This window comes from Corvus brachyrhynchos, unplaced genomic scaffold (assembly GCF_000691975.1).
Source record: "Corvus brachyrhynchos isolate BGI_N302 unplaced genomic scaffold, ASM69197v1 scaffold56, whole genome shotgun sequence".
Lineage (NCBI taxonomy): Eukaryota > Metazoa > Chordata > Aves > Passeriformes > Corvidae > Corvus > Corvus brachyrhynchos.
Window position 1 is genome coordinate 5,266,137 of NW_008238664.1, and position 25,890 is coordinate 5,292,026.

Consider the following 25,890-nt stretch of genomic DNA (forward strand, 5'->3'; position numbering starts at 1 on the left):
TGCTTATGTTATGAGAAATGATGGATTAAAAATCTCCTGTTTAGCTCTTCCATGATTCTCTTTTATTTCTGACATTGCTTTTGCATTTATCCCTCTGACAACTTTTTTTAAGGGTGAAGGATCGCAGTTTTTTACTTGGTCCTTCCTTGTTCAGAAAATTCCCGTTCCTTCAGTCATCTTTCGTAGCTTTCTATCTGCTATTTCTAATGCTACTGTCTCTGTGTTCGAGATGGAGGGATGAGAACTGGCTGCTGTATTCAAGTGACAAATATTCAAGCAGGTGCCCCAGGGACTTGTACAGTGGCAAGATGGTGCCTTCTGGTTTGTTTTCGATCACTTTCCAGACACTTCCTAACCTGCCTTTTTGAATTCCGGCTGACACTTTGGTAGAACTCAAACAGCATCTCAAAGGTGTCTTTCCTGAGTGGTAATTTCTAATTTAAGTTCACTGCTGTGTTCTTAAACACAGTGGTAATTTCTAATTTAAGTTCACTGCTGTGTTCACGTAGTTATGTTTGTTTTGTCCCGTGTCCATTGCTTTTGCTGTCGTCAGAACTGAGATTCATCTTGCATTTCAACAGTATTTTTAAAACCATCTGCAAGGCTTTGTGATCAGATTTAATTTGTATTACCCTGGATTTTTTCTCATCGGTAAGTTTTGTCACTTCGTGTTTTCCAGATCATTTATGAATGTTTTGAACAGCACAAATTGTTTCCTTTTAATCCTCTATAGGACCTTCCCTCCTATTCTTTGAGAATTTAGGAGGCTTTTTAAGAGTCTTTAGTGAGAGACTTCGTCAAAAATGATGTAGAAATGCAAGTTTTATATCAAGTGATCACCTCTATCCACATGCTCATCAGCTCCTTCAAAGAACTCAGATACGTGCCATACAGCTTCCTTCTACAAAAGCTATGTGATGAGGAATTGATATGTTATTTCTCTCTTAGGGCCAGTAATTCTTTTCATCATTATTCTTTCTACCGATTTCAGGCATAAGGAAGTCAGACCTGTGCCTTGCATCCCCTCAAAACACATCTCAAACACTGGCATTGTGTTTGCTGCTTTTTGCCTAGTACCGAGGCTGAGTTAAGCCTGGCATTGTATGCTACAGTTTAATTGCTCAGCCTTTATTATTTCATGTTCAGTTTGGATTCCAGTCAAGATTTCTAAAATACCGAATTCTTGAATTTACTCTTGTTCATTTACTGTTTTTTCCTAAAACCTTTTCTTCCAATTCTTCATCTTGAAATAGTTCCCCTTGCTTTTCTCTGCAAAGAAAACCCCAGTGTGGGGACCTCCTTGTATCCCTATGGAAGATGCATGGATGCAGAGAATTCATTTAGCTTTTGTGCTTCCTCCTTATCTTCTTTGAGCATTCTTTTTACATCTCAATCATCTGTCGGCCCTACAGACACACTCTGGCAGGCTTCCTGCTTCTGTTGTCTTTGAAAAGAATTTTATTACATGTTTTTATGTCTTTAGCTACTTGTTCCTCAAGATATGCTTTTTGACGGACTTACGGCTTCTCAGTTAACTTAGCTTAGTTAACTTATTTGGGTAGAACTTGCACTTTTTGAGTGACCCTTCTTTATTCATCTGTTAAACCACCCTGGGCTGAAGCAGCAGCCAAAGGCAGCTCCTTTTGAACTGACACCACCATTTTCAATATGCAGGATACCAAATATTTCTGACATTAGAGACTGGAAACTGTCCATGCCCCACTCTGTCCTGGGACAGACACAATTCTGTTCCTCTGTCCCCCATGCCCACTCTTGACTGTTGCCATCCACACACATGGACCCATTGCTGATGTGTTACGCTGATGCTGCAGGGAGGAGCCTCAGCCCTCCGTCTCTTCCGTGCCCTAGGCGGTAACGCACCTCCTGCTTTTGAGCAAAGTGCCAGCGGAGAGGAGAGCTGCTGAAAGGTATGGGCTGAGCGTAGCTCTGAGACTGGAGTGGGGGGAGCTGGATGGGACAAGGTACAAGGGAGGAAAGTGGGGTTTTGGAAGGAAAGATGAAGTACTGCACAGTAGTGGCAAAGCATGGGATCCCAAGGCCATCTTGTTTATCAGCTTTCACAACAGGGCAGTGCTTTTGCAGGACAAATCCCTATGCCTCTGCCAAATCTGACCAGCTGGAATCTGAGGGAGAAGGGAGGCAAGCAGAAGGAGGTATTTCACCACCACCCTAGTCCCCCCACACCGACCCATCCAGCACAGCAAAGATTTGGGATTTTATGCTGTCACAGTATCATGCGGTACTGTATCATATACAGTATCATGGGGTCCTCTCTTTGGATCTGCTGTTGCACCAGCTTCCCATGTTGCTGCACAGCTCAACTCTGTCGTGATGGGAAGTAGCACAGAAGACATGGGTTCCCTAGGGAGATTAAGCACCATCCTAGCCTGGGGCATTTCTTACCAACTGCTGTTGGTTATCGAGTCCTGAAAGTTTGTTTGTTCTGTGAATCCAGTTCCTACGAGGCTTATTTTGTTTGTACACAGGTTCAACCCAAATGCTATGCATTGCCATGGGTGGTGGAATAGCCAAGACTTAAATGCAACATTTCTGAGTGTTTTAGTGACTTTCCCTCCCTTATAAATTTTATCCTCTTATCACTGACAGTCAGTGAAGCTGCTCTGTTAACTCCGTACCAAAAGGTTTGTGTTTTTGGAGCTAAATATTCCCATGCCACTTGTATGTGGCTTAGCTGGTGAAAACAAAGCTGTTATCTGCCACAGCCCTTCTAGATTACAGGTCCCTTTTCCATTGTTTCTGCTGAAATGTCATCTGGAGTTTCTGTACGGATGTTCAGGGTTGAATCCTGTCCCCAGTTGCTCATCAGTCAAATAGGTTGTTCTTGCAGAGCCCAACAAAGACACAGTAACTCATGCTGTATGTCTTGGTGCAAAACCTCAGTACATGAAGCTTCAGACTGGAGATATGTGCAATTTTTTATGCTACAGGCATACAAATGAAAACTTTTTTTCATATGGCTCCATTAAGCGAGCACGTTGTTGTAATTTTGCTCTCTTTCTGGTGTAAATAGGTGAGGTTGGGGAAGGCTGAGGCTGGGCAGTCCCCGAGTGATGAACTCTTCATAGGTGGTGACCTTCCCCTGGCATTGTTACTGCTGAATTTGGAACCAACATGGTGTAGGGTAATGATGTTAAACTCTGGGACTCTGCTGTCAGACTGTGTTGCTCGCTGACATGTTTTAGGCCATGGCACTTTCCATCAACAGAGACACTGATGTTCTTGCTCAGGGAATGGCGTTCCACCAAATTAAAATGCCTACCTTGTGCTCTGAAAGCCATGCTGCTTCTCACTTTTCATTTTGTGAATCTTCTGTTGCACCAGTCCCACAGAATTGCTGTAATGTGCCCCTTGGATCTGCCCTGTTACAGAGGTGAACCACAGAGAAAATTCACCTGCATGCAGAAAGCCAGCACAAAATGAAGGGTACTGGTCAACTCACACTCGGAACTGAAAAATCCCTCTTTGAACATTGCGTATGTTTCGTGCTAAACTCTCTACAAAGGTGATTTTCACAGAGAACATTATGCACAGTCTAAAATTGTCCTTGGTTATCAAAAGCTTAAAGGAGTTGCACAATGCAGTTAAAAGCAGAATTTGTCGCTCTGTCTGCAAACTGCAGCACTGTCCTTTGGGATAAAAGGTGCTTGAGAAATGGAAGTTATGATAATAGTGAAAAATTACCTGTCTGTCTGTGTTGTGAGGTGGTGCTCGGAGTTGCATGCAGAGAGGGAAAGAATGGGTTCCTGGGAGGGGAGTTTTCATGAGGGCCCAACACTGACCCGTGTAGAGTGGGGATTCTCAAGTTACAGATGGAGGGAGGAACAGCTTCAGAAAAACAGAGCTGGTTTGAAGTTCAGGTGCTGAAAAGTGGTAGGCTGGAGTTCAAAGACAGGATTATTGGCTAGTGTTGCTTTAGGAGTTGGTGGGGGAAGAGCTTAAGGCCAGAGCATTACTGCATTGCTGATTTATCAACACAGCCAACACTGTGGATGGTGTTTGAGCCACTTCTAAATCCAGCTGCTGGCAATGAAAGGCACATTTAATCCATGTTGTAGATTGTTTGAAGAGGTATCTGCCTCCTGGTCTCTCCCCGAGGCTGGGATTGCTGAAATTGAAAAGAAAGTGAGAGGGAAGCTTTTAACTGTTTCACAAACTCTTCTCCTTTGGAGGGGACCAAATTCCAGTAGCACCTTTAACATTTGGGATATTGAAAAATGAAAGGTTTTCTACTCTCTTGCCCCCTGCAGAGAAAACCCCCACTGTCTTGTCTGTATCTAAGGGACAGAATCAAAGACAGGATTTGTATTTAAATAGTTTAGTGTTAAAGTGTGTTCTTTTCTTCAAGCTGGGATTAATGGTCTGCACTTAGGAGTTCCAGGATCCATCTGCACTGTTGGCTCTGATCTCTCTGCAGCAGGCCACCACTGCAAGATAAAACACTGAAAAACAACCCTTATTAAAGTAATTCTCGTTTAGTCTATTTCTTCAATTGTCTTCCATGAAAGAGTATCATTGTTTAACCAGTTCCCTTAAGGGTTAATTCCCCTCCAATTTAATACCCCTATGCTCTGTTAGCAGACAATGGGGCTGACACTGCCTGTGGGGGGGTTACAGACTGAAGCTCCAAAAATGCAAGAACAGAGGGCAGTTCTCAAATCAGGCCCAAGATGCACCTGCAGGGTAACACCAAACTTTTGGAATAAGAGTAAGACAGAGGGTGACCCTAATCTGCAAAAGGTATTAAAAGTAAGAATTAAAGAGCATCAGTAGGTTGACAGGGAGCATAGGGGGTGAAAATGTTTGGAATAGCTGGAAAGCTGGAGCCTGAGAATAAAGCACCAATGTGCTTTAGGGTGTTATGGTTCAGTATTGATGTGTATTGAAGGCCTAAGGCAGTAGGTTGGAACAGCAGGCATACAGTGGATCTCAGCTCAGCTACGTACTCAGACCTACATGGGAGGCCCTGACACTGAAGCAATCCCAGTTGCTCTAGAACAGATTCATGTTGAATAAGCAGAACTTTCTGTGGACTGCCAAAAATTTGCCTTGGTGCTTCATAGCTCTCATCAGTCACATGGATATAAATATACCTATAAGCAGCAAAAAAGAGAGTGCTAACAGAATCCACTAGGAAGCATGTAAACATCTTTTTATAGTTAGACGTGATTGTAACAAATCTCAGAACTAAAATCCAGTGATGTTATGACCCCTCTTGTGGATCACTTTATTCAGGGATCTTTAGTCAAGTGCAAAGGGACTCTGCAAGCAGGAAATAGACAATTTAGCAATAAATAACTGCTTTATACAGTTAACACACACAGAACCTAGTTAGGATTTAATGAAATATTAGGCTAAACATTAGCATACCCCTCACCTGTGTAAAGGGACCCAAAGATTCTTTGCAGGCATCAATCAGAAGTGAAGAGTCAACCTCCATGGTTGCCATCTGCCACCAGCTGGCTCAGGACTGATGGCACTGACAACTCAATGACCCAAATGATTCATGACAGGTCCTCAGCTAGACTGACTATCCCAACTAAACTATGGTTTTGTTTTTCCTCTGAGATTTTATATCTTCCTGTGTTGGTGGTTTTCCTCTGGAATCCCTGGGCTAATGCTGGTGCAGCCCTAGAGCTTTTGCCCTGCAGGCTTTCCCCAGCTCATTCTCAGCAGTTTAAGTTGTGCTGTATCAGAGCTGGGCCCTGGATCCTTGCTACACAGGTAGTTCAGTGCCTGGGTTGTGTGTCAAAGGAGGAACATTACAGCATGTATTGTGGAGAAGGAGGGTTACAGCAGCTTTTTGATTTTAAAGTGGCAAAGTTCTGAAGCTTGCTCAGTATCAACACTTTCTATTTTGGGGATCTTGTGTCAGTTCTAATAGACAAGAAATATCGAACCCTAAGTAGGGTTGTTCATTTGTTTGTACGGTGTCTTTCTAGAGCTTTCTGGTTATGAATGTTTTGGATCAGGCAAGTTGGCACTTCCTCTCAAGCCATAAAGACTGGATGTTTTTTTAAGAATTGAGATTAGGTAGTGGAACCTGTGGCTTTAGGATCTTTGTTCCCAGATGAACCTACCTTAGAAATCGGAAAAGTTGCTTCTATATTGGAGCTGTCTGATGGTCTTCAGAAGCTGTGCTGCAAGAGCATCTGCCAGCAGTGCACTTGCTTAGTGTGGCACTGCCTGGCTATTTCTTGGCTTGTCACTAGCAGCCTCACTGCTGGGCTGTGGGTACATGACCCAGCCATGGGAAATCGGTAACTCTTGATTATAAAAATGGTCCTGCTGGGGTACCTCCGAGTAACGCAAGCAGGAAGTGGTGAAGGAGCAAAGCTCATCTTGCCACTTCCCCTGCCACATTGCTCTGGTGCTGAAAAGCAGGCTTTGGTTTGCAGGCTGTCTGATACATTCCAGACTCCTGGGTTACCAACGCTGAGGTAGGCTAACTCTCTGCCTGCTTCAAAATAGGAAATACAGCCTTTCTGCAAACAGTTTTTTCCTACCTGAAAGTTCTCATCACCCATGCTAAGCCATCACAACGAAAAAACTCTTTCAACCTTCAGTATTGTGGCCCTTGTCCAAGAAAAAAAATATGTATTTACTGCAGCCTTGTTTGCTTTGTCCACAATTTGACTCACTCTTGAGGTAAAGTGTAGGTACCTGCAGGGGGCAAATGCATTTTTCTGTTGCAGGACAGAGTCACTTGCTTTATTGGGAACTGTGACAGGATAATGGTTGGTCTATACATGTTTTTCCCATGAGATTGCTCTAGAGAAAGAGATCTGTTGGAATAAGCATACACTATAGGTTGCTTGTACTTCTGACTTCCAACTAATTATAGCCTCAGCCATGCCCTCTCTTCTAGCTGCTAATGTCTTCTCATGTCTAGTAACTGATGGCTGCCCGTAGTTGGTGTGTGCTTCTCCACAGTCAAATCACAGCACTGCCTATCAGCGTTCCAGAGGCTGGACTCCAGAATCCCAGCAGCTCATAGATATTGACAAGTATATACTTCTTCCAGCTTTGCTCTGGCCCCAAGACTCAGTATGGAAGCCATCGCCAAGTTTGATTTCACTGCTTCTGGAGAAGACGAGTTGAGCTTCCAGGCTGGGGATATGTTGAAGGTAAGTACAGTCCCAGGCTTGACTAAACAGCATTTCTGAGTCTGCTTCCAGATCTTCTTGTGCCTCCATTTGCCTTGGCAAAACAGTTGAAGACACATCTATAAACTAGGATACAAATGCAGGATACTCATCTCCCATAGAGTTTGCAATAGGACAACAGTTCCCAGGTCACTTGAGTCTGCGTCCGCTTTTCTTGATTTTATGTCCGTAAACTGTGGATTTAGTTGCCCTGCAGTCCTCTGTTAGTCATCAGGGAAAGGTAAGTACCTTTGCTGGGGCAGAGATCAAGATCTTCAGTAGACAGATTTTGAGGGTCCTGTCTGTTTTCATTGACCAGGTAAATCGTCCACAGAGACTACGTTATGATGACTATGTCTAAATGCAAGCAGGATGAGTTCTGTCCAGAGGGATTGCTGTCTTCCTTATTTCCAGCTCTTAAACTGTTTTAAAAACTGTTTAAAAGATAACCATTATCCATTACAGAATTTACTAACTTTTCACTGTTAGTAATTATTGTTAGATGCTGCAGGGGTTTTAGACAGTTACAAATAGAAGAGGAAAAGTCCATGAGACGGTCTGTTACACACATAATGGAATACTTCAAGAGGTCCTGGTCTAATAATGTTATACACACCCTTACAGGAATTTAGCAATGGGGCAATGGGAGAAGTAGAGTTGATCATATACAATACAGAGCATCTGGATGTCTCTTCAAACTTGATTTGTATGTGTTATGATAGAACAGTTCTTGTTAATACTGTGGAAGTCCCACAGATGAAGTCACTTGAAGTTTCACCGTAATTACTTATCCACTTCTCAGCCCCAGAGATTCTGTTTCAGTTGAAAATACCTGAGTATTACTCCTCTCTAAGGCCTTAACTCCTCCACTGTCCAAAGGGATGATGTACAATAATAGGATGTAAACCCTTGTTTGGCCAGGGAGACTTTGCTACCTCTCTGTTCAGTCACAAATATTCCAGTTAATAATCAGATATTGGGTGTCAGCCTTGCCTTTTCCATCACCACCATTTTTTAATTTTATTGGCCTTTTAATTCTTGGCACTTAGACAAAGATGATAGCATCCAGAACTCATTAATACCAAATTTTTCCAAAGATCTGTGAGAAGCTTCTGGAGAAATCACTGCCTCTCTTCAGCACAGATAAACACTCTTATTCCTAATTCTTCCCCAGTCAGTCCCTACTATCACATGACCTTTACTGATACCTTTTTTCTCAGGAGACTTCCATCAAGTCCCTGGCTGGGGTGATGGTGTTGACCAGATCACTTTTCTTTCTGTTCCTCAATTTCCCTTCCTGTAAAATCATTATAAGCTAGAGCTTCCTTCCAAAGTATGCTGGAAGCTACTGATAAAAAGTGTCAACACTACACACCAGTTTTATTATTATTACTTGTCATAGAGAATTCACTACCAGAAAAATCAAACTGCCTCTTGCTTTAATGTCCTTGAGGTGAACAAAATAATACCTTAGCCACCCAAGCCAAAGTAGCAGTAAATCAGCCAAACAGCTCTGTTCTGGCATAGGCACACATACATTCATACCCCATCATGAGCCCCCTCATGCTGCCTGCAACAACCTGCTGATTTATAAAGGAGATAAGATGAAGTATTGATGTAGAGATTACAAAACAGGAAACATGAGGCCCTCAACCAGCAGCGACAGGAGGAAATACACCCTCTTACCCCCCCACACATCCTTCTCTGAGAGGATGACACACTGAGAGAAACCTGCCAGCCCTGCAGTGACAAACAGCAGGTGGGTCTTTCTGGAAACCTCACTTCCAACAGAGCAGGGCGTGAGCATGAGCAGGAAGTAGCTATCATCCCCTGTGTTTGGCCACAGCAGTGAAGAAAGATCCTTAACCCAGCACCCAGGCATGAGGACAGCAGTGACTATACAAATAGGGAATTCCACAGCTTTCTATTCCTTAACTTTTCTGAATCCAAATGTTTAAAAAAGGCCTACGTGGCAGGGAAGGCAATGAAAAATTGGCTCCAGAGACAGTAACATCCTGTTGCCGATACGAAGCAGTTAGAATGTGCCTTAGGCTCCCAAAAGCATGAGATTGGCTCACAAACTAAGTATTATTACTGTTAACAATAGATTTCAAATTAAGGCTTTTCTACTTGCTTTTTCCTTCTAAAACTGTCATGGCTCATGCTTTTAGGCTCCTCTCCAAAACCAGAAAGAGCAGAAACATGGTCTATTTCATACAGCAGAATCCTGTCCCAGGAGTTGGAATGTCAAACAAAACACCAAAGACCACAACATTTGCAGTAAAATCCCAGTGTGGTTGTATTCCTGTCCTCTCTCCTCTAGCTTAGGGCTGTATCTTGGGCCATTAGCCAGGGTGCCATGAATTTGTGCCCTCCCTGGTCAGCAGTGAAGTTTCTAAGGACCATTACAGTTAACATTAATGTGAGGACACTTGAAGCTGCTCCAGTGTGTGATGTGGACTCACTTCCAGCTATCCTACAATCTCCTAAGTATAATAGGGTCTTGAAAACACTTTTTGCCTCCTTCTTTTATCTACCTTGGCATAGCTTGGTGCAGCTGAAGATTTAACCCTCAAGAATCTCTTGTGAAATGATGTGTGAGAGCACATGGTAACGTCTGTGCAGTCATAACACACACTGATACAGCTCTATTTCCCTCCATACCCATATGGAGGAGGAGTTTTCACAGATATTTTCTTCTTCCCTTTTGAATCTGAGATGCTCCAGTACCAGCTATAAAAGGCAGCACAGAGAATACCTTAAACCCCTATTAAGTCTTTCAAAGCTGAATTTCTCCATTTCACAGTCATCAGGGACACACGGACAGGCAGTCAGTCAAAGTGGTAAAGTTAACAAGCAATCTGTCTAATTCTGCTTGGGCTTTTTTATTGCTTGTTTGCTGTGGAGTGTCATCAGCCACTAACCTTGTTGCACTCTGGGTGGGAAGTAGAGAACGTGTACTATTTTCTTTTATTCTTACAAGGCATTATAGGTTTCTGCCAGAATCTTGGTTACTTTTGCTTTTCTCAGGAGACACATTTATTCCATCCGTTTCTCCATTGCAGATTTTGAGCTCCCAGGAAGAGTGGTACAAGGCTGAGCTCAGGAGTCACGAGGGCTACGTTCCTAAGAACTTCATTGATTTCCATGTTCCCCCGTAAGTGTGACAGAAATGGTGTCACCACCATGGCACATTCCCACTGAGTGCTGTCAGGAGCACATGTGCATGCACACGCAGAGGTCAGGACAGGGGAAGTGCTGGGTATAACATCCTGCACTTTGGGGCCAGCAAGGATTGCCATAATGCTACACACATTTCTGCCAGCACAGCGTATTTCTACCCCAAAGCATCCTTTGTTCTTTCAGAGATAAATGGATCTCGATGATCGCTGTCACTCCCAAGTGACTCTTTTGTTACTGCTGCTCAGAGGGATGCTGGGATGTGGTAGGAATTGCGTTTAGATGTCCTCAGAGAGAGGGAGAATAGTCATGATGTGAAGTCTTGGCAACAGAGACAGAGGCTAAGCACAAAAGGAAGAGCAAGAGATCTTTCTGAAAACGAATTACAAAAAGGAAATTCCCTCCCCCTTCGACTCTTAACGACACTGACTCCCTTTTCCCACCCTGCCGCTGCATTCCCTCCCCCCGCGCCAAGTGCTTGTGAGTTTCTCTCGGTGCGCTAGAGGTCAGTGCAATGCTGCGCGACCGTGACAGCTGGTGTTACTTCTGGATCGGCAGAGTTGATAGACCAGACAGGCTGCCCTGCTCTTTCTCTCTCTCTCTCTCTCTCTCTCTCTCTCTCTCAATCTCACACACACACACAAACAGATCTGTCAGAGGACAGGTGTACCTGCATTTCTCTCTTCCCCCTGGGGAGATGGCACTGCACTTTCAGAAAGAACTGATGCGTGTTGAAATGCATGTTAAATGTGCTCTCCAGCCCTATGCCATAAATATGACCATGCATGGGATTTTTACAACCTTTCCGTTAGCAGAAGTGCTCCCAGAAGCACCTCTCATTGTCCTCTTTTTTCAGAAGGGCTGCAGCATTTCAGGGGTGAACAAGCAGAGCATGCACCAAGCCCGGTACTTGTGGCTGTAATGCACTGATGCCCTGAGCAGTCATACTGGGAGCACACAGGGATTTTGAGGTTACAAATAAGTGCCTCTGTCCCCTTTGGAGGTGGCACTTACTGGCCTTTTTGGACATAAGCCAGCCTGCTTGGCAGAGCTGAAGGACATTATTAGTTTGCTGTGCAAATATGGGCTTGTACTTTTGGGCCTCAGGGGGATGAGAACTTCCAGTCAGTTGTTCGCTCTTTCACAGGGCTGTGGCATCACTCAGGAACACTGGCAGCTTCTTTTTTCACATGCATTTTTCTTGGGTTGCTTTCTTTGTGCAAGAGCTGCAAAGAAATATTTCCACTTTGACACTTTTCTAAGCATCAGGTCTGCACTTTGAAGCAGTTCAGGCCAGATGACAGAACTAAACATAGGGAAGAAGGCTGCCTCCTATTTTTGATTGATTGTTTTTGCCCTTTTCTTTCTTGTCAAGTAATCATTGAAACTGGTTATAAAGGCTCATTGAAATCTGATTTCCCTTTGCTAATGATACATAGGTAAACTGTGATGATAATAAGAAACTCCAAAGTAGAAATTACAGACCTTAGGAAATTAACAGTCCTTCATTTTAATGCAATACAGGCTTAATTAAGCATTACATATAATCAAAGACTGCAGATTGTAGATCTTATTAGCTATGGAGTGGACATATGCAAATGTATGTAATTTTTTTGTTTCTCTACTGACATTGTATTCTTTTACTATTTATGGTGACTTTCTCATTATTAGTCCAGTGCCTTATGCTATCGTTTGTTATGGCTGGCTAAATTTGCATAAGTGTGCTTATGTATTCTGTGCTTCTGCAATTTTGTGGTATTGTAACTCTTGCAGGAACCAATTTATTAGCACTAAAACTTTCATGGCTTTCTTCTGCTAAAAATTTATGTGTCTTCCATGCAATATATCCATCACAGCCCAGTAATTTTCAATCAGTTTGCCAAAAAGCAATTTGATGTATCTGTCTGAGAATTATGTGTGTATATATGTATACATACACATTTGTAATTTAAGATTTCTTTGACTAACACCGTATTGTACTGTGCCTGTAATTACAGTTTCAGCTGAGTGTTGCTTCTTAGCAGGCCAAAACTTACACTGTTCTCATTGCATGTACATGCTTTTACTGCTCAAAGAAAACGGTCTGCATACATCAAACCCCTGTACCTTTGATATCCATGGCCACTGAGAGTAGCCATGTGGGCTCCTCTGATCCTTTTGTTTTCTTCCCTCCATCCTGCTTATTCACATTCTCCCTACCCTCAACTTTTTTATTCCTCACCTTAATTCACATTGTTATTCACATTGCCATGATTTTTCCCACTTGACAGCTGGTTTGATGAGAAGATATCCCGCCACGAAGCAGAAAACCTTCTCATGAGCAAAGGAGTTGGCTGCTTTGTTGTCCGAGCCAGTCAGAACTCTCATGGTGACTTTTCCATCTCTGTCAGGTATCTGCTTCCCACAGCATATTCCTGCTTCTTTTCCTGTTTAATGGTGTCCCTAGCCTCCTCTCGACAGGATTCCTAATGTGATGTAGCCTCTTGAGACGTTTCCATGCTGCCAGTCACTGGTAGCGCTGCTGTGTTGTGAATGAGAACAAATCAGACATCTGATTCCCACATGTTTCTGCCTCTTTTCAAGTGACACAGTGAATGCCCCATTCCAAAGCTGCATCTCCTGGTGATCTCCTTCTCTGAAGGAGCTACAGCAAAGGAGAGTGGTACAGGGAAAGTCTCCCACAGTGCTTAACATGTATCTTCCATTTGTTTTAATTCCCTGACAGCTCTGGTTACTGAATCCAAGAATTCAACTATTACCTATTAAGAGATTACTATTACATTGTTAACTTACTTCCCACAGGTCGCTAAACAGCCATTGGACAAGGAATGGTTTTCCATTTCTTGCAGCCCAGCTGCATTTCAGCAACTTGCTGTAGCCGCATGCTTCTCAGAGCATTTGCTTCTAAGCAGAGCTCTTAAATGATGATTGGTTTCCCAATTTTCAGTCAAACAGTTGATAACCAGATTTTAAATTAGGGTCATGATTAACAATGTCTTTTCCAAGTGGTACTTGCTGATTCAGGCAGCTCAAAAAGTATCCAGGAGGAATGCAAGAAAACATTCTGGTTACATTTGCACCGATGAACACCAACAAATTAAGTACAGTCAGGCTCTTTCTCTGGCCCTGAAGTCAAGCAGACTGTGTGGCAGTCTGTCAGTGTGGCAGAGGTCAGACCTGTATGGCTACAAAGTCTTCACCCCAGCAAACAGAAGAGCTGTATTCAAGCAGCTCCATGTGAACAGTTCCTGGGCTGTTCAGTCTTCCTGACTGTGGCCCAGCACTATCTAAGGGAAAGCTTTTCCATTTAAACCACAACCATGCTAACACTTAAACAGCTTGGGACTGTAGCAGTCAAGGATAGCATTCAGTCCCTGCCTGTCCCCATTTAGTTTATTTGTGCAGATGTAGCCTTTGAGAAGAGTGGTTTGAGTTCCTGGAGTTGCACAGAACAAGGAGGTGGGTATCAAAACCAGACCACATCTGGTGTAAAGAGGAATTGTACACATCAGACAAGAGGTGAGAGGAGGGGAGGTGCAGGGAGAATAAGGGGCAGAAGGTTGAGATTGTTGGTTTGGCTTGTAACAGCACTGGAAATTTCCTTTTTTTTTTCTTTTGGATAGGGAGAATGACCTGTAGTAATGACGTTACACTAGATTTTATGCCATTTTAAAGCTTAGTGTGTGGCTTCACATTACACACCCCATGGTGTGTAAAAGTGTACTACAGGTCTTATAGTCAATGCAGACCAGATGTTAACAGGACCTGCAGAGGCTTTGGGTAGACTACAGTTGCACTTTTTCACCCTGGAAACTCCTGTGGCCTTTATTTCAAAAGAGAGACTTTAAAACCCTATGCTTTGTTCTGATAGTGCTTTGTGACTGGGCAGCCCTGGGGCACTCTGTGTTTGCAAATCAATGAGTCTTTTGAAATAGAGCCACATCTGGATCCAGTACGTACAAGGACTGCCACTGCATGACTTTCCAGAAGTCTAGATTTGGCCAAGCAAGAAGTTTTGGTACCCTTCTGGAAAAGACTTTTTCAAAAAAGGTAGAAGTGCAATCTGTTTGATGATCTCTTACTTTTCCATTGGGATCTAGGCATGAAGATGATGTGCAACACTTCAAAGTGATGAGGGATTCAAAGGGTAGCTATTACTTGTGGACAGAGAAATTCCACTCACTAAACAAGCTGGTGGACTACTACAAGACAGCTTCCATCTCCAGGCAGAAGCAGATCTTCCTAAAGGACAACAGCCAAGAAGAGAAGGTAAACACAAACTGTCCTTAGAAGTTTCTCAGTCAGAAACCTTTCTGTGGAAGAAGTTCATCCCATGAGAGTGTCTAGGGATGGAGAGGAGGAGAGTCTGTCCCTGGAAACCCAGACACATCACTACACTGGCGGGGCCTGAGACACAGATTTTTAGTGGAGTCAGTGGTATATAGAGTTATATAACTGAGCAGAATTTTTTGATTCTTCAAATCTGAATAGAAGTGCTTTGCTAAAGCTGTGCTAAGACCTCAGAGTTGAAATACTAAGATGCCAAGGAAAGCAGGACTTACCTCATTGAAATGCCTGGATTTCCTGAAAGCAGGTACAGCGCTGACTGGTGAGTTGTGACTAAGAATTTTTGAGTCTGGTTTCTTAGTGTCCTTGCACGCACCCTGAGTGCAACTACAGCTGCAGATTTGTCTGCTCAGAAGAATTGTCCGTCTTCTGCTACCAAGCAAACACAGGAAAAGGAATGTGGAGGGACAGAGGCAGAACCTGGAGCAGTTAACCTGGCTGTTAGGAACTGGAAAGTACTACTGAGAAGAACATAGCAGATCTGGGAACAAGATGTGCCTTCAGGGAATGTATAGTTGATGTTTGAGAAGGCAGAGAAATGCCAGTCCAATGAATGCCTGGTTTTGTGCCAGGGGAACAAGCAAATGACATAGCAGAGACTGCTACACATTGCACTCCCTGTGCCGGGAGTGAACATGCCTGAGCACTGCAGTAACCAGAGTCCTGCTTTACTGGACTTTACTGGGAAATGGATTCTGGTGTTAAATTACCAGGATGTGCAGGCAGAGGCAAGGCACAAAGTACATGACCTGCTGGCTACAGCAGTAGAGTTTTATAGGCTGCATGTGGGTCATTCTTGCTGGCTCAAAAAGAGAGATAATACATTTTTCAGTCTGAAGAAGGGGTTTGGGTTGTTGTCTCTTTCTAGGCCACTTATACAGAGCTTTAAAAATGCACTAGTAAGGTATTAAAATAGAGACTCTGGGACTTGTAAGAGAGAGATCACAGTGATGAATAGTCTGGGGAAGGAAAGAGACTGTATGCATGTATATCAGTAAAACAACCTGTTTGGGCTGACTGTGAGCAGGAAGGGGAAGAGATGTATTTGCTCCAAGATGCAGACAGGCAAATGCAAGAACAGAACTCAAGTTTGCTTTGGCAAACTCTGTACATTTGTTATGGTGATGGGCACAGCAGGGTATGTTTAGCACTCATCACAGTGGGGTTTCTGTTACAATTCAAATTTCTAGATGCTACAGCCGTATGATAAAATGATTGTAATATATAGATTTCAGTGCAGAGACAAATGAAGTCTAAGGGCAGTATTTCAAGAAAGAGCTTGGCTTCTGTGCTCATCTTCACATCATTGGCCATATTTGCAGCCCAGCACATCTCAGTACTACCCTGACTTCAGATGGAGAGTGGCTATGACAAAGATCTAAAATACAGGATTCCTGATTTGTCCTTCTGTTCAGAGAGGCGGGATCTTTTACTTGAAAGAGTCTCCAGAATAGAGGGTAGTGGTAGTGATCGGTGTGCAATGATGGCACAGCTTTAGTCAAGAATGTGGTAGGAAGCAAAACCTGACCTCACTTTTGTGATCTTCCTTCCATCAGGAGAGGCGTGGTGGGAGCCTGGAACGGATAGGTCGGGAAGGATTCCACCTGGGAGGAGCAGCTGGAGAAGATCGTTCTGCTATTTCCAAGAGATACGTAGAGCATCCTATTCCCATACTGCAGCAGCAACAGGTACTACCAGGAACAAGGGGCTGGGACATCAAGCCCAGGCACATGAAACATTGGCTTTTATTGCTTGGTAGCGAGTGAACAGTCACTTTGTCAAAAATCTGCATCTCTCAGCTGTGCACACAAAAGAGAACTTCCTTCCTAGATGTTTCCTACTCCTACTCTCCATGTGTCTGGGCCAGTTTGTGTTGATATGACTTCAGATGTGTGGTCACATGGCTACTTTTCTTTGAACTTGATTTTGTCTCATTCTTCTTTGGCTAATTTGACTACTAGATTTATAGGCTTGCTTGCTGTCCTTTACACTGTGGAGCAGCCCAAGAAAAGATAAAGTAGTGAGTCCTCAGATATAGCCAGCTGCATCAGCATCACTAACTTTCCACCAGCATATGGGACAGAGGAAGAGCAAAGAGTGGGCAGGACTGGGTCATCATAACTCCAGATTGGCTAAAGTCCCCTTGGCAAGCATGGTTTTTCATCTGTGAGTTAGAACAACCTTAGTTTTTCTCCAAAAGTCTCAGAGACCAAAAAAGCCCCTATCTGACTGTTTTTCCCAGCAGCTGTGAAAGACAGCTGAGGACAGTCAACTTTCAACTCCTAAGTAAAATCCAAAATAGAACAGTCTAAGTTAACCTCTTCCATGAGGGTCATTGCTTACAGAACTGGAGCACAGGGACTGTGTTGGAAGCTGACATCTAAAATTACTTATTTGGGGGCTTTCCCCTGACTCCTTGCCCACTAATGACTCTTAAATCCCCTCATTTATACATCTCAGAATATACATATGTCAGAGTTTAATCTCAGCTGGCAACTAAGTACCATGCAGCCACTCAATCAGTCCTCCTCCTGCTGGTGGGAGTAGGGAGAGAATCGGGAAAAGGGTAAAACTCGTGGGCTGAGATAGGAACAGATTAATAATTGAAATAGGGTAAATGATAATAATAATAATAATAGTCATTATTATTATTTTCTATTTTTTTTAAAAGGAGACAACAAAAAGAGAGAGAGGAATAAAACTCAAGAAAAAAAAGTGATGCACAATACAATTGCTCATCACCCACTGATTGATGCCAGTCCCTAACCAGTTATTGACCTCTTCTGGCCAATTCCCCCCAGTTTATATACTGGATATGATGTTCTAGAGTATGGAATATCCCTTTGACCAGACACTGAAAAGTCCTTGATTTAGAATGAGCCAGTACTTAACAACAACTGAAACATCAGTGTCTTATCAGCAGTATTCACAGACTAAATTCAAAACACAGCACTATACCAGCTACTACAAAGAAAATGAACTCTATTCCAGCCAAAACCATAACAACACGACTTTTCTCTTGCTGTTTTCTTTCTAGGAAAGATATGGTGGGAGTCTGGACAGGAAAGATATGCTGCAAGGACTAAGGGATCATGGCCAAGGAAATGCAGGAGCTATGCAACGGAGACACACAGACCCACTGCACCAGCAGACACCGGTAGGTGATGCACCTGGAAGGCCTCATCTCCCCAAGTCAGTGGGGGATGGTCCTTTAGCAATGGCCAAGCAGTCTGGACAATGTCACCTACATGGAAGTGGCATGAGGAGTAGCATATTATGCCTGCCAGGACATGTCTTACAAGACATTTCTGAGTCTCAATACTCTATCCCAGCCACTTGAATCTGCTTCTGAGACACTCTGAGGGTAGGACTACAGCATTATATGGGCATAGTTCTGGTAACTGCTCTCAACGTCAGTCTTATGCAGCCTCAGTGGAAGAGGGAATTTAGCATGAGCTCAGCAAAATAGGTATCTGGGACGTTGGAATGAGCACAAGCTCACCCATGGATTTCAATCAAGCATGAGTCCAGTCCAGCAGAAGACATTTCTGAAAGCCTAATGACCTCTTCTAGGAGAACCTCATGTCCATTAATGCAAAGGACTTTGAATTATCTTTGCCACCACAGCCAGGCAGTGACTGATGTCAGTAGCTATATGTGCAGATTTTTTAAGTTCTATGGAGATCTGCCTCATGATACTGTACCATGCTACAGTGCTCCTTCTGTCTTTCAATGCACTTGTAGTCACACTGTCTCTTCCACTAATTTTTTGCTGCAGTCCTGAAAAGGTCTGAGATCACTCAGCTCTACTTGTCGGTGCCTGGCACATCCTCTCAGACCTACTTTGCTGTCAAAGCAGGACTCACCTACCTGACACCCTTGGCTGTCAGAGCCTCTTAGCACAGTGGATGTGGGCATGATCCAGATGTGTCTCTGCAAACATCTCAGACCACTCCCCTACCTGGATCCATACCTGGCACTTGACCTTCAGTAACTATCTGCTCTGCAAATTCCCACTATGTGAATGCCCACATAGAATATGGTGTCTTTCTTTGCCTCAGCCTGTTATTCCACTGCCAGCTCCAAAGTATTTCCCCATCAGCTCAGTGTAACCTAGGGCATGCTCCTCTTTCTTGAGGAAATGCACACCTTAGCCCACAACCAGAGAATCTAGATCCAAGGAGAGAAGGGAAGGACAGCAGACCTTTCTCAAGTGTGAGTGAAAAAGAACAGATTGGATTAGGAGATTTGGAACATGTTAAAAAATAGGGGCATGCCCCTTTTTTTTGCAAAATCCCAAATCTTTATTGTAATCCAGCTCAAAATACAATGGTTTTTATCTCTGAGAGGCTGTGGCAATGAATAACAACATGCTCTTGCCTGCCACATCCCATCAGTGATCTAGAAGCCACAAATCTAATTATAGGAAGGCCTATATACCCAACCAAATAACTAGGAGCCAGGTCTAAGCAGGGCCCTGAATGGAAGATTTATCAAAAGTTAGTCTGTCTTCAAGCAGATCATTTCTTCTGTCCCTGCCAGATATACCTCCTAAATTATCCATGCCCCGTGGTTTGGATGCCAACAATTTCCCAGAAAGAAGCCCAAGCTATGTCCTTTAGAACATGATTTCTGGCCAAAATGGGAGACTGACTGCAAAGTCTCTTATGATTAAGCTCTCATAAGAAAAAAATCTAACCATAGTGCACATTACAGTGCACACCCCAAATAAAATGATATACCCAAACAGATCCTAAATCCTTTTGATCTCAGGGGCCTCACCTTGGGTAGAGTCTGAAGAAGATTTAAGACCCTCCCCTATGCCACAAAAGTACCTGAAAGAGCAAGTATCCTTCTTTATCCTTCTTTACAATGTTCTCTTCTCTCACCTGCGTGCTGGCTCTCTCAGTCCTCTGCTGGCTGAGGACACATTTTGATACCCATACCAGCACCAGGCCAGCTCCCAAGAGGCATTCCCTTATAATTACAGCCCAGCAGGACTCAGGCAGGAGCCCTTCTGTGCTCCCAGAACTGGCTTCAGACATGGCTGTCCTGGCTGCCCTTACACGGCAGAGGCAACAGAGCCATGGGACCACAATTTCCTGGGGACCTGCTCTCAGTCTGACTTTTCACCTTATGGTGCAAATACCCACAAATACACTGAGGCTGCTTAGAAACCAAACACCATCCCTTGGGTGTCCCAGTAAATTGGTCCCTCCTTCCTGGCATCTTGGCCACTTCTGGGTTTAATTGCAAGTTGGTCTAAATTTCAGCACTGCTTGTTCTTGCTTAGTGAACATACTTGCTGGGGCTTAAGAGGGGTGACAGGAAGATGATCTCTAAGACTCTGGCTCCTTGTTCCCTGCCTGTCTCTTCTTTCCAGCGAACGCTGTGGGTCCGTGCCTTGTACGACTTTGATGCTATGGAGCACGATGAGCTGGGCTTCCGCAGTGGAGATATCTTAGAGGTCCTGGACAACTCCAACCCATCCTGGTGGAAAGGACGTCTGCGTGGGGAACTGGGTCTCTTCCCTGCCAACTACGTCACACCAGTTCTGCTGTGAGGGCACAGTATGGCCCAGAGGGCCGTGCTGGAGCTGCTCTTCTGACATGACGGGGACAAAGGAGTGCATCTTCCCTTGCCACCAGGACATACACTGTTTTTTGTTTTGTCTTAATTTATTGGCAATTGATCTTTTGAAATGTTGGTATGAAAGAGAACCCTTTGAAGAAGAATTTTTTTCTCCTATTTTTCATACTTATGAAGAGGAAGGGAGCAAAATCTTGGACTGTTCATGGAGACTTTGCTGGGTCCTCCCTGCCTTGTCACCTTTTGGCTAACTATTGACAAGTTGCTGCAATTAGGTTTGTTCTGCAGAAATGCCCCTGAGAAAAGTCAGGCTTCAGGTTAACTTCAGGTTCAGTATTCAAGTAGCCCTATCCCTTCATTTTGGATCTGGTAGCACTCATAGTTTCTTCAGGCTCCATTCCACCTTTCTTTCAGAGGCAGGAGGAACACCCATTCAAATTAAATGATCCTTGGCAACCACATTAGTCCTTCAGTTAGGGAAGGAAAGTGAAGGCTTTAAGTTGAGGCAATCTAGACTTTTCTTAGTAGTTTCTGGCTTACCCGTCTCATACTGTGTGTATGAACTGTATGGATATACCAGATGAAGGGAAAGAATCCTGTAAACTTCTGTACAAACATACAAGTGATGAAGGTATGGGACAGCAAGGAGCAACTTTCTTTGCTTCTTCTGATAGTCCTGCTCTTCTTTCTGCACCCCGTAACAACTTACCCCATGTTCAAGCTGTTCTCTTAGGTACCTACACTTCAGCTAGATAGCCTGATCAGAGCAGATCAGGCCCTTCAGCTGAATTAGTATCCACTGGATTGGATTGCAGTTAACATCCCTCAACTGGTTCCTTTGGTAGAGCTGAACTGGGGAGGGATTGGAGAGAAGAGGTTCCTCTGGTTTAGTAGCAGAAGTTCTTTCCCTGAGAACTTGCTGTGTTGAGGATCACCGTGTACACAACTCTGGCTTACTAGAGAAATGTCTCATCCAACAGGTTAAGCTGTTACTTTACAGTATGCAGAGAATAAAGCTGTAGCCATCAATTAGTCTGTTCTCTGTTCCAGTTTCTTTTGGATAAAATAAGGTAAATGAATAGGTTTTCAAACACTTGCTGAGTGAATGCCCAGATGTGATAGAAATTTATTGCAAATGCACATTTAAAATGATCCAAACCCTGTGAAGGGGACTCTACTGTGTAACTAGTGCTCAGGCACGTTGATATTAAACAAGCTGCCTGAATTTTTCACAACATGTGGGACCTTACCAGTCAGCAAGGAGAAGTGATGATTAATCATTATTGAAAAAGAAAGAAAAGGCAAGTGAAAACCTCTAAAAACAAATCAGATTCAGCCAAAAAAACCCCAACTTATCTTTTGTTAGTCCCAGTGGGAGAAAAAGAACCCAGGAAATAGGTTCTTGGTGAAGTCCAATTCAATGTAGCTGGACTGAATAAAGCTTCCAGCTAGACAGAGTATTAGCACAAAGAACCCATTTTGAGAGAACTCCACCAAAAGCAGATTATTAATGGGTGAAGTAAAATGCAAGTATTTAACAAGGCATATAAACTCTAAAGAGAATAGAAAACTTAAAAGGACACATTAAAAACTATTGGCTACCACAGTGGTCCAGGGAATATGACTGCCTGGGCTGGACTTGGCCCTGTCCTCTTGCAGGAGCTCGCTTCTGGGCCTTTAGTGTCTTCTTTTGAAGGGAAGTCCATGAGGCTTCTTTTGGAACACGATACCTTATCATTTGTATGAGGGTGTAACCTCCGTGGCTCCACAGTTTGAAGAGTGTTTTGGTGTGATTTGCCCTTTCTTAACCTTTTTGTGTGTTGGTTGGTTTTTTTATTAAGGTAGTTACAGCTTTGGAAGAGAGAGGGTTAATATTCAGTGAAAGAGGGAGAGAGGATTAATGCCAGGAGGAGACAGAAGCAAAGAAACCAGAGACTAACAAAGGCAAAGGAGGAATAAAAATGATGAATCTTTCATATTCAGCTCTGGCTGAAACAAAAGATATGGTGTATTCACAATTATTCCCATCATGTCAAATCATCTTTCAATTAATTCCTTTTTTTCTGTATTAGTTACTTTTAAAATTAGAAGCAATGTCTCCTTTTCCTTTCCTCAGCACTCTAAAGACCCTCTTGGTAGTGAAGATGTAGTTGCACAAAATTAATTGAAGATAATGCACTTAGCAGTTTGATAGCTCTTCACGCATTTGAAACCCCTTTACAGAGATTAACTAATTACGCAAGTCTAAGTAATGCATTGCAAGTAGCCCCATGTTAACGCATGATTCATTTGAGGAAGAGGTAAATTTTCACGTGATTTTTTTAATTGATGTTTAAGGAATTAATACTTAAGGTAATTAGTATTAAAGGACTGCACGCTAATTATGGACAACATACCAGCACCACAGTAAAATCACGATTTCTCATTATCAGCAGCATCTAAAGACAGCAAAACTACCAGGAGGAGACGGCCTCACGGCGTCTGTTTTAACTCCACCAGTGCCCTGCGCTGCTGCCCTGTGCAGGGGCCAAGCTCGGGGCTGCCATGCCCTGTTTCTCTTGCCTCTGCTTTTGGCCTTGCCTGCTCCCCCAGCAGAGGCAGTGCTGCCTGCGTTTACTGCACATGGCAGTAGCTGAGAGGCACAGGTGACAGTCTGCATTTTTGTACCCTCCCACAGTAAAAGTTGTTTTTCTCTCAGCAAAACAACAGTGCTAAGGATCATGGCTATTCCCAAGTCAGTGGAGACTCCAGATACAAGGGGAGGTGTGGGGAAAGTGGGGAATTTTGCAGGGGATAGAAGGGGCTGTACAATGGAGAAGTTTTCTGTGCCCCATGCCATTTTCTGCCCATGAAATTCTCTCTCTCATAGATTAGGCCACTTAATAAGGAAAAAGAGAGACACTCCTCTCCTCTAACCATATATCCTGCCAACCTTCCTGCTCCTTCTTCCAACAGGTTTTAATTGTAGCACAATCCTTGTTAATATTGTGGTGATTCACTTACACCTCAGAGACTATTGCCCTTGCAAGAGGTACATATTAGCAGCCTAGGACTGGAGCCTTAAGGTGACAGTGCGCTGCACTGAGCTCAGCTGACATTTGTCAATGTTTCGGAAAGAACCAAAACCACTAGAACATATCCCAAGAGAGTGTGAAACCAAAATGGGGAGGAATAAAGAGGGAAACCAGAAGAGTATTTGGTTTCTTATTTTTCTTAAGCAAGAAAGACAGTTCATGAGAAAAGAAAATGTAAACAGAGATAAAAGTATGTGGGAAGGCAAGCATTATTATAACAAGTGAAACAGAGGAAGCTGGACTTGCACTTGGAAAAATAAGTTTGGTGAGCATAGCTGAGCTGTGCTTTCTCCTGTCTGAATGAAACTTTTGCCTATGTTCTGCTGCAAATCCATATTTTGCTTAGAAATGTCTCTGTGATTAATAAGGCTGAGCTGAAAAGAGTAAATTTCCTTTCACGTGAAAGATGTGCAGGCAGTTTTCTGTGCCACAAAAGAGAGGTCTCTTTGCATTGGCATCCATGTTTACTGAAACAGCTGTGCTCACTGGAGCGTGCTGCAAAAACCACAGGATCATGGCTGGTTCCCATTGGACTGCTCAAAGGTAAGAGCACAGGGGAGATGATCCTCAGGGCTGCCACAAAGTCAGCACCTGCTCAGGCTGCTAGGCCAGCCTCCCATGCCAGGAAAACAAGTTCATGGGTGGTGGCTGTTGTTTTTTAAATGCAAAGTAGTTCTCAGTTTCAGTGGGCTGTGCAAGAAATTTGAAGCTTTTCACAACAGCCACCTGTTCATGATTTTTTCCATTTAGCGGCACCTCTCATCCTTCCTCCCTAACAGGATCCCAGTGCTGCAGGCTCTTGAAAGGCCCTTTTGCCTTCAGCCCTTGTGGAGAGCAACCAAGGATGTCAGAAGTGAAAGATCCAGCAGCCAGGAATAAATGGATTGAGTAGCCTTGAACAGCAATGTGGCATCAGCTGGGACATTTTGCACTGCAGGAGCAATGCCCCAGCAGGTGTAGTTGATCTCAAGGCGAAGGGTGATCTCTACCCTGAGTGGGAAGCAGCAGGTCTTTAGTAATGTCAGTGTCACATCATAGGGGCAACAAGGATGTCTGGTGGGACAGAATTGTGGCCATCTGGGCTAGGGCTGTGCTCAGACTCTTGTTCTGCTTTTGCAGCTCTTTGCCAAGGAGCCTGGGTTACACCACACTAGGTGTGAGAAGTATTGGGCAATGCTGCCCATCCCTGCCCAGTGCAGCCCCAGAAGCCTCCATGCACTGCAGCTGCAGCCCATCATCTTGCTTCCCCTACATCCCCCTCCCGGGCCCATGGCCCAGCTTGTGCCTCTGTACTGAGAGAAAGTGCTCTGCAGACATCTCATTTCAAATATTTGTTCAAAATGTTTGGCTCAGGTGCTTTTAAATGAAATTCCGTAGAGGTCAGTCAAAACCATTAGTGTTCCCTAGGTGGTCCAGGCAGTTACATTTACTGGTTAAAACATAGGCATGGCGTAAAGAGCTTCTGACACCCAGCCTGTCCTTGCTGCTGAAAACTTTGCATTTCAGTGGGGAACCATGAACTGAGTGCATGATAAAGCCTTTAATAGCACTGAAGAAGCGGGCAGAGCATTGCCAATTTCTCCAATTTTTTAGAGGCAACTTTCATGTGACAGAACTCATGAGCCTTAATTCACATCAAATGGAAAAGAAGTTTCTTACATAAGCAGAACTGCCAGCAGAAAACAGTCAATGACTTATCTGTGAGCTACAGGGTAGCAGGGAAACAGGCAAGTGAAAGAGGAAAGGTCACTGACCTTTGCATGCAGAGAAAATTCAAAGCACGTTGTCTGCTGCCATTGTGCAAGTGAGAGGTGCTTGGCCCATGTCCAGCCTGCCAACATGAAAATGCAAAATTTCACAAATGGCAGGCATGCAGGAATCCTTGTAGACACGCAGAAATAAAATTAGCTCAGGCAACAAAGGGAGGAAGAAGAAACAAACAAATTAAAAGATCCCTAGGTATCTTGCAGCTTCTCCCCGCTAGTCCAAGCAGGCTCATTTCCACCAGGATTTATGAAAGAGCCATGGCGGGTTTGTTTGTCACAAACAAAAACGAGAGCAAAAATGGGGGGAAAAAAGCAGTTTAGGACTGGAGTCTACTACTATGCACTTAAAGCTATAAAATAGTGACAGTGTCCTGATATCATAACTGAAGTTTGAGTCTCTGTTTAAGTGGTGCTTCTGGGGAACCTTTCAGTGATGTCTATGATTCATGCACATCTATGAATTCTGTGGTTCTATATCCACCCACAGAAAAGGAAAAGAAAAAGGAAAACCCATGAAAAATACTGGGTACCTTCTCTCCTGATTTAGAGGTCATTTGCAATGTATCTTTTATATCTGTGCTGTACTGAATGTGTCATAACTTCCTTGTGCTACTAACCAGTCCCTCTCCCCAGTCAAATTCCTAGAAGAGTGCTATTGCAGTGCCAACAGGTAATAGCAAACAGCCGGAATCAGTGTTTGGTGCCCCTTCTCATGGCTGAATGTTTTCTGCCAGTGTTTTTTTGTTGTTA

General features: G+C 43.6%; 1 protein-coding gene across 7 annotated transcripts in view; it reads left to right on the forward strand.

Moving 5' to 3' along the window:
• Positions 1-22,274, forward strand: part of GRAP2 (GRB2-related adaptor protein 2) — a 106,628-nt gene extending 84,354 nt beyond the window's left edge. For 6 of the 7 annotated variants that reach the window (XM_017737993.1, XM_017737992.1, XM_017737991.1 and 3 more), the window contains 7 exons: positions 7,064-7,166; positions 10,250-10,341; positions 12,635-12,754; positions 14,465-14,633; positions 16,268-16,399; positions 17,749-17,868; positions 20,095-22,274. In XM_017737993.1, the coding sequence (XP_017593482.1) occupies positions 7,089-7,166; positions 10,250-10,341; positions 12,635-12,754; positions 14,465-14,633; positions 16,268-16,399; positions 17,749-17,868; positions 20,095-20,274 (891 nt within the window). In that variant the 5' untranslated portion in view covers positions 7,064-7,088 and the 3' untranslated portion in view covers positions 20,275-22,274. Of the gene's footprint in view, positions 1-1,835; positions 1,929-7,063; positions 7,167-10,249; positions 10,342-12,634; positions 12,755-14,464; positions 14,634-16,267; positions 16,400-17,748; positions 17,869-20,094 lie in introns of those variants that run through there. The other variant, XM_017737989.1, reaches the window with a different exon arrangement.
• The last annotated feature ends 3,616 nt before the right edge of the window (positions 22,275-25,890 follow it).